We start from the raw sequence: 9,516 nt of genomic DNA on the forward strand, positions 1-9,516 counted from the left end.
AAAGATCTCAATATCTCTTTTGTTTTTTGTCGAAATGCTTTGAAATTTTAAACATAGTCATGCATTAGGATATACTACAATATAATATATAGCAGGTATCATGAAAACACGCGCATGCACGTGCGCTGCAATCTGATTGGCTTAAACTTTAAATGGGTATAACTCCTTTGATATTCATCCAAACAGGATGGGATTTAGAGCATAGATAGACATAGTGGACCCCTACAAAAAGGTAAGGTCATCATGCACATGCATGCACGTGAGATGGGTAAAATTAAAAATACACTTGATGAACCGTATTTTTTAATACTTTTGGATTAAATGCTTTATTATTTTATTATATTAATGTATATAGATAGTGTAGACAAGATAATATGGTCATTACGCACATGCATTTAAATGTGCACGCGTGCAAATGCTAAAATTTGAATATACTCGGTATACTTCAAGGAAACGTTGTTAAAGTGTAAAAGGCATAGAGTTTGTCATTTTTAATAAAGGGAGTATGGCACCAAAAAGGAGTTGGGGAGCGTTTGGGGAACATCTGTAACGGTTCCCGTTACAATTAGCCCTAGTTATTTTTTTTTTTTCTTATTTCTTCTCCGGTACTTTTTTTGTCCGCGAGTGTTCTCAGAAACTGTTCACCCAACTGAGCTAAAACCTTTTTAGGGTTAATAGGTGTGTAGTGTAGGTGTGCGGAACGAAGGTCATTTTGCGCGCATACGCATGCACGTGTGTGCGCGTGAAATGAGTGAAATGACTGATATTCATAATATAGCTATTACTTTTACATTTTTTGATGAAATGATTTGAAACTCAACCTATAAAGATATATTAATACTGTAGATCATGTGACACTGTCAAATTAGCACGAACTCACGCGCATGCACGTGCGCTTCGTTCTGATTGGCTGAAATAAAAATCTCAATATCTTTTCTGTTTTTTGACAAAATGCTATGAAATTTGAAATATAGGTATACTTTAGTATGTCCTATAATAAGATATATAACAATTGTCATAAAAACACGCGCATGCACGTGCGCTGCAATCTGATTGGCTTAAACTTTAAATGGCTATGACTCCCTTGTTTTTCAACCAAACAGTATGGGGTTTAGAACAAAGACAGACATAATAGACTCCTACAAGGATGTATGGTCGTAATGCACATGCATGCACGTGTGTGCACGTGTGCTTTGCTGTGATTGGCTGAAACAAAAATCGCAATATCTTTTTTAACTTTTGACGAAATGCTTTGAAATTTTAAACATAGTCATGCATTAGGATGTCCTACAATATGAAATATAACAGTTGTTGTGAAAACATGCGCATGCACGTGCGCTACAATCTGATTGGCTTAAACTTTAAATGGCTACAACTCCCTTGTTTTTCAACCAAACAAATTGGGATTTAAAACATAGACAGACATAATCGCCTCCAACAAGAAGGTATGGTCTCATGCACGTGCGTGCACGCGTTCTTCACTCCGATTGGCTGAAACAAAAATATCAATATCTTTTCTGTTTTTTGACGAAATGCTACGAAATTTAAAACATAAGCATACAATAGGATGTCCTACAATATGATATATAACAATTGTCATTAGATAACGCGCATGCACGTCCGCTGAAATTTGATTGGCTTAACTTTAAATGGTTATAACTCCCTTGGTTTTCAACCAAACAGGATGGTATTTAGAATATTGATAGACATAATGGACCTCAATTGTCATTAAATAACGCGCATGCACGTCCGCTGAAATTTGATTGGCTTAACTTTAAATGGTTATAACTCCCTTGGTTTTCAACCAAACAGGATGGTATTTAGAATATTGATAGACATAATGGACCTCTACAAGAAGGCATGATCATCATGCACATGCTTGCCTGTGCGTGCACGTGAAATGATTAAAATTAAAAATATGCTTGAATGAGTGTATTTTTTAAATGCTTTTGGATTAAATGCCTTGATATTAAGTCTATTAAGGGAATATGACACCAAAAGGGAGTTGGGGAGCGTTTGGGGAACATCTGTAACGGTCCCCGTTACAATTAGCCCTAGTTTTCAAATTGGTTTTGTTAATTTCTTTAAAAAAATTACATAACAATTATAGCCCTTTCATGAGGTCAATCCATATATATATCAACTTCACAGAAAAGCATATAGACCTGGCATTTTGTGCTCAGTTAATATGCTTTTCTGGGAAGTCAATAGATCTATGAATCAACCTCACGAAAGGGCTATATTTATATTATATACAAACACACACACACCCTTACAGGTGTCATACTTCATCTGACACCTTAAACTCACTTCTGGTGACAGCCTCCACCTCCTCTGCCACGGCCTGTTTAGTGTCCACCAGTCTCTCTTGTAGGCGTTTATTTTCTTCCTGTAGGTTGGACACAGCCTTCAACAAATCCTTTGTCTCTCTCTGCCAGTTATCCTCAATCTGCAGAAGCTCCTTCAATAATATATAAATGTAATTTACATATTACAGCAAAACTCGTTCAGTACGAACATGGATATTACAAATTTACAGATTTAGCGAAGTCATCTTGGATCCCCAGCTATATAAAATTAATGATTTCTCTGTGGTGGGCGGAGCTACTTTCCGTTCTGTATTAGCCCTGTATACAGTATTGTTTTTGCCAACTATTCTGTATCTAAAATACACCACGGTCTAAAAATAAATCTGACTCAATTTATCAAAAGCACGTACTAATAGTAAATGCTGATGTTTTCCTATTATAAATTTTGGAGAAATAACCAGTATTTTCCTGAGAATGTAAAATGTCAAAATTTCTCAATCACTTTTTAAAAACTTATTCCACACAGATTCTACACATAATTTAGATCTAAAGTAAAAGGAAAATTCGCAATATTGGAAAACCTCCTCTGTACACAATTTCGATCTAAACGAAACGGAAAATTTGCAATAACAGAAAACATCCACTCTCTTCGTGCAAAATCGTTCAAGTCCATTTTTTCCGTGTTTTTATTTTTTAAAATCCTTCTCGCTGACGACAGGCACACGTCTCTTTCACTTCGTTTTTAATGTCGCAATTCAATTTGAAAATGAAAATCCGTAACATCAAAGTCCATCGAAGAATTTTCTGTAAATCCTGTTTTTGTTAATCTAGTTAAACCAGGATTTTAAGACCCCTGAAATAAATTATGATAAAAATCCATCTACAATAGATCACAACAATGACGGTTAAATCCTCCATCTTATCCATTAAGTCTGACTATCACTCTATTACGTCTACTCCGTTAAATTGTCAAAACTAATCTGACCCAATTTTACGCTTTCTGTGGAAATATATATACTGCGGATGCGTACTCCCCGTCCGGGCCTCATCTACAGAACTCTGGCGGAAGTTTGGATGCTGCAAAGTTATAAAGTGGGCGGAGCTATTTTTGATTGAACCTGTCACAAATCATTTAGAAAACTCGAAAGGTTTATCTACGATACAGAACCCGTTTCGTTCTCTAAATAATACTTAAACATATGGAAAACAAAGTAACAGATTTATTATGTATAAACCAAGAAGGATTTTGCCTTTAAGGTCTGCTCACTCATATTGAATGTTGCTTGAATTAATGATTTTCCAAAAGATTTTTTAGAAATGTATTTTATAAGTAAAATACTGTTAGTTACACAGTCAGTTAGGGACTAATACGGAGTCATACAGGGTGTGAAATGGAAATCCATATTGGGCGAGGCAAAGCAGAGTCCCAATAAGGATTTTCATTTCACATCCTGTATGACTCTGTATTAGGTCCCTAACTGACTGTGTTACGAATTTATCCCACTGAAGACCTTTTTAAACATTTCTTTGAAAAAATAACATATGAGCATTATTATCAAAATATCACATTTTAATAGTCATCATTAAATATAATGAGTAACAAAAAATTTAACAAACAACAGATGATACAATTTATCCCACTGAAGATTGTAGGGTTTTTTGACTGGTTTGCATTGCTGTGTTCGAAACATTTGCACTGGTATTTTGGAAAAAGTCGCCAAACAAATCACTTAGACGAATTCCTTTGAGACACTTCGCATTCTTAGGGAGAGATAGTTGATCGATACCCATCATTGTTAGAAGAGAGTGCAGCTCCAAAATTGGTAGTGGATGGTAAGGCAAGTTTGGCTTCGGTATTGCTACTGGATGGAAAGGCAAGTTTGGCTTCTGTATTGTTACTGGATGGAAAGGCAAGTTTGGCTTCTGTATTGCTACCGGATGGTAAGGCAAGTTTGGCTTCAGTATTGCTAGTGGAGGGTAAGGCAAGTTGGTTGTGTACACTGGGCAGTAATGCTTCCGAGATGCTTTGTCCCATCTTCATCTTCTCATCCTCATCAACCCTCTGATATACAGTTAGAGACTGGACAGATTTAGGACCAGTAACTGTAGCCATAATCTGAGATGGGCCATACATTCCTTTAAACAGCATTGTGGCTCCAGTTGCCCGAATAGAATGATTTGTGTAAATTTTAGATAAATCACATTTCTTGCTGAGATCAGACATAAATGTTGCAAGTGTTTTGGCACGAACAGGCACTTTGGCATACCACACATCTTCTAATCAGTATCAGTATAAGAGGACACGGGACGGTCAAGTTCTGGGTGTAACTTGCTGATATATTTCTCAAAACTCGTGACTGACCTGAGTTACAGATAAAATACTCAATAAATCTTTAAATTTTCTAATTGAACAAAGAAGAATTTCTTTCAATATGTACTACTTGAAACAAAAAAAATTTACCTGGTGTCTATGGCATAATGGGGGAGATATTTTCTTTGTCACTTTCTCTGTGATTTTTGGTCAACTTGTCAAGGCCCTTACTGGCCTTAGTCACTAATTGCAAGCCTGTCTTAATTATTTATATCTTTTTTAATGACAAAAGTGTTTTGTCATGTTGGAGATATTTTCACAACCTCCTCTGCAACAAAAAAGCAAAAATATATTTATCAGAAATACATTTATTTTTTTATATAATTGACAGGACCATCTAAATCCCCCCACATCCAAACCACACAAATAAATCAAAATTTTGTAGAAGATTGGATCATAAAATTTTTCATGCCTAAAAAAGTATAGCCTGCTATCAAAATGAACCTCATTAAACAATCCACTAGGTGTTGCTGGATTCAGGTATACAGATGTGTATAATTTTGTCCTGTCAATTTCTGCAATCACGGAATGGTGCACTATAGATCCATGCAAGTCCCTCCCTCTTCAGTTCGGCCATCATCGCTTTGAAATTTTGATTTGCATCCTGAAATGCAGCGTCTTTAATGATGTCAAAAGTCTTGTTATGAGGTGGTGATCTAAGAAACCTATTCAGTCCATGATGGATATTTTCAAGCAATGATGTTTTATATTTCCCTCCATTTGGTTTCCTAGCGTCTATGTAGAAATGTCCCAACACTTCATTCAATTGCACCTTGTCAAAAGTTTCAAATGCACAATCCTGCGATTTTTCCTTTAAATAATCCCTTAAAATGTTAGCAGCTTTGTTGTTGCTTTTTATCGTATTTTCTGAGTTTACTTTTATTCTTTTTTCAATCATTTTGATCTCAGTCGTCTGCGCAAATCTCTTTTACAATAACAACGCTTCAAACAGAATCGCGTGCCAGATTTTAACGGAGACGTAATACGGAGAAAACCAGGGAGTACGAATGCAATAAGCTTTTATCCAATCAGTAATCTACAAGTTTTTCTGAAGTGGGATAAAAACAATTATAGTTTAGCTTGCGGGGCAAAATTGGACAAAAAAGACACTTCAACCTTGGCAACTTTCCTATAAAGGAATAATAGACATTTATGTCATTAAGAGTTGACTGTTGTATTTAGCCTCAAAATTTTCAGAATTTAATTTCAATTGGGCAGAAAAAGACACTTCTTCAAGATTGATTTTTTCATGAATTGTTTTCAGATGAGTTCAAAGTTGAAATTAATGATCACTCCACCAAAATCAGATTTTCTGCACATCCCGAGAAAAATGTTTTATTTAAAAAATAAAACTAAGTTTAACTTGGTATCTAAATAAAGCTACTTCAGGTTAGTGAATAAAACTACAGGGGATGTATGTTGGTAAATCAAGCTACGTAGCTAAATCTACCGATATTTTATCGAATTTTAATATTTAAATAATGTTAAATTGGGTTTACTAGAAGTTTTTATACTAACAGGTCATCTGGTCATTATCAGGTCCAGTACAATCTCTTGATTTAGCTATTATAGCTTTAAATAGCTATTAGCTATATAGCTTTATTAAGCTATTCAGTATAGCTTAATTTAGTGATTTTACTTTTTTATTAAAGGTGTAATTTTCTCAGTAATGACAGTATGTACGAAAATGCGCACCTTGGTGCAGTGATGATATACAACTTTGAACTCTTCTTAAAATAATGCATGTAAAAATCACTCATCGAATTATGTCTCCTTGAGAGACTTTGTACTCCAAGTTCTACAAGTTTTGGGGCTATATAAAGCAAATGATACAGTTACTTCTGCAATGATATTATAATGGAGACCAATTATGGTCAACAAGATAATTGATTGGTACAGTTCAGCACAATCAGAAGCAATTATACTTATCCTTGCTTCAAGGCACTAAAGGTAGTGGACAGTTACTCTAACAATAAAAATTCTCTTTTTGCTTAAAAGTATTCAAAAGCTGCAAAGTTAGAACTCTGATTTTTGGTTGTTGTTTTGATAGCCCATAGTACAAATATGAAGAGTCAAATGCATGCGACTTTTTGTTTATTTTCAGCAAAACACATTTTTGTGAAAAACTGTATAAAAATAACTAAAGAAAGCTATTTTGAATAGCTTAATCAAGCTATATAGCTATTTAAAGCTATATACAGCCTACTCCGGATATATTGAAATTCAGGGGATCATGCAAATTATTTCAATATATCCGTAATTCAATATAAGCGAAATCGTTAAGCCGCCATTTTTTTTTTTTATTAAAAGTTCAATCCCAATCTTAAAATAAAGAACAAACCCGAACAAATTAATTTTGTCATCGTTTACCTATAACAGTGTACAGATTACATGGAATATTAGTCCTTGAAAGTTTAAATAAAATTGTTTCTTTCTTTTTTATTGATAAGACAATCTTCAACTTAATTCTTATTCCCCGATCACATTTATTTACATTTTGGAGAAAAATCACCGATGTCAAACTGTTGAGTACTGCTGAACGCTGCATTATTTCATCGTAAGTGTACTCGGGTTGATCTCTTAGCTATTTCGAATTTAGGTTTATCATTAGCTATTAACAGTATGTATTTAATTTGAAAGTTAAGTTTTTTCTAGATCTGTGGGGGTTACTATGTTGCCTTTAGCCTAAATACTTCCGTATTATATACATGGAAACAAAGAATTTAGCAGTGATTAATTTTATTTCATAAGAGCATGCAGTATAAAAACACATAAGGTGAAAACTTAATTATATATTCACACCTTTTTATATCAATTGGTCAGTCAGGCATAATTTCTGTCACCAACCGTAACGACAGCCGCCAGGAAGTACTTCAATATAACCGTTATGAAAACAACTCATTATCACCTGTGGGGACCAATCAGTGACTTCAATATAAGCATAATTTCAATATAGCCGATTTCAATATAACCGTTATTTTAAAGCCATATATGGCGTAACTGATAAAAAAAAATATATTTTTGAAAAATACAAAATTAAGAAAAGAAATATAGTTAATACATTCAAATAAAGCTTTTCATATAACTCTGAACACGGAGAACACCTCGTCTCATCTAAAAATATAATTTTATCTTCTCTGTAATGTGTTATTTAAATCTTTTGTATTTTCTTCCGATACGGAGAAAATTCCGAGAATCAAATTTAAATTGTGATATCTTTATAACGCAATTGACTTAGATTTTGTAATTTACGGAAAAGTTCTATCTTTATATAAAGTAATGATACAAATAATAAGTTCTTATAATTTTAGTCTAATAATTTTCATTGCACATATGCCATATATGGCTTTAATGCAAAGAATATGAGAGTCAAATACTGGGGATTTTATTTTATTTCAAAATAAGCGGAATTTCAAAATAAGCGAGTTCAATATAAGTGGAGTAAGCTGTAGCTAAATCAAGATATTGTTCTGAACCTGATTATACCCAAAAATCAGGACATTGATTATTATTATTATTATACCCCTGTCAAATTTCTATGTCAATGTACTAAAATATTTTGATTCTGCTTTTTCTTCATGGTTCTTAAAAGAAAATATGATAAAATTCATCATTTCCAATGAAAATAATATTGTTAATGTACATAAAAACTCTTTATTTTAGCATTTATATGAAATCAAGTCAATCAGGGCATTATACTATCAGGGCATTATTATACCTTCCCATCTAGTGATTGTACTGGACCTGCTTATATAATATGTTGTATATGATAATATTCATGCATAACATTACTTCTTCGTAGCGGTGTCTCTCCTGTGCTCTTTCTCGTTTCTCATTTTCCAATTTATCAATAGTGTATCTAAGTTCCGATATTTCACTGCTTTCTTTCTCGTATCTCCCTGCAAGACTTTCTAACTGCTCCAAGGCCTTTATCACTTTTGGCATCAAATCAGTTACAGCGTCAACGCCATAGCTTTCGATCAGCTTTTCAAATTCCTTGCCAATCCCTGCAGCCTGGTCATATACATCAACCACAGTCACCGACTCGAGAGAATCATCCATAATGTGTCTCCTTTCAGGAAAAAGATCCATTGATCGTACACACTAATTTCCTTATGGACCTTTACCTTCCTGTCATCCTTAGTTTGGTTATCTGACAATCGAGCACCTGACTTAGTTCCCAAATTCCGAGACCTTCCGAATGTGCGAGGTAGATAGTGGGACAAATCGCCCCCAAGATAAGTCGCCACCATCTGTCTCCTAAACCTATACACAGGAAGTGATCTAATACACAGTGAGTTACCCAGATGCCAAACTTTACCTGTGTTGGGGATTTTGAGGCAATTTTAAAATTAGTAATGAAAAGGTTTTCAATTTTTTGACTGTTTGAAAACACCCCTACCCATTTAAAAAAAATTATTATGGTATCATACTATAAATTCAAATATTAAAACAAAGATTGTTTTAGATGTTAGTGTATGTGTCAATTAAAAAAAACCACTCCTGTAACAACCAAATTAGTCCTAATTAATTCATCCGCAGGATCCCATTTATTAATTAAATGGAAAGAGGGCCATTTTAACTACATTTCACAAAAATATCTAGGATTATCCTAACCTTAATAAAGCTTTGTCACCACAAAACATGCTAAAAAATTGCTTGTAAATTCTTATCTGAATAAAAAAGGAAAATAGAAGTGACACATGATTAGAAACATTATTTTTGAATTTACTTACTTCAACCAGTGCTGCTCTAAACTTTATCATTAACATTTCCACTTTAGATTTACCATTTAGCATATTAAAATTAATATCGAAATTTCATTTGAAAATATAG

At 33.8% G+C, this 9,516-nt stretch overlaps 1 protein-coding gene across 1 annotated transcript; it reads right to left on the bottom strand.

The window, feature by feature from the left end:
- Positions 1-2,251: 2,251 nt before the first annotated feature.
- On the bottom strand, positions 2,252-8,795 carry LOC134240559 (RILP-like protein homolog). The gene is made up of 2 exons (XM_062722653.1): positions 8,473-8,795; positions 2,252-2,461 (listed from the first exon to the last, which is right to left on the bottom strand). Exons 1-2 carry the CDS (start codon positions 8,770-8,772, stop codon positions 2,282-2,284), a joined length of 480 nt encoding a protein of 159 aa, XP_062578637.1. The 5' UTR covers positions 8,773-8,795; the 3' UTR covers positions 2,252-2,281.
- Between the last annotated feature and the right edge of the window lie 721 nt (positions 8,796-9,516).

This window comes from Saccostrea cucullata, unplaced genomic scaffold (genome assembly GCF_032062105.1).
Source record: "Saccostrea cucullata isolate Sc308-1 unplaced genomic scaffold, CSIRO_AGI_Scuc_v1 ctg14088, whole genome shotgun sequence".
In the NCBI taxonomy this organism is placed as follows: domain Eukaryota; kingdom Metazoa; phylum Mollusca; class Bivalvia; order Ostreida; family Ostreidae; genus Saccostrea; species Saccostrea cuccullata.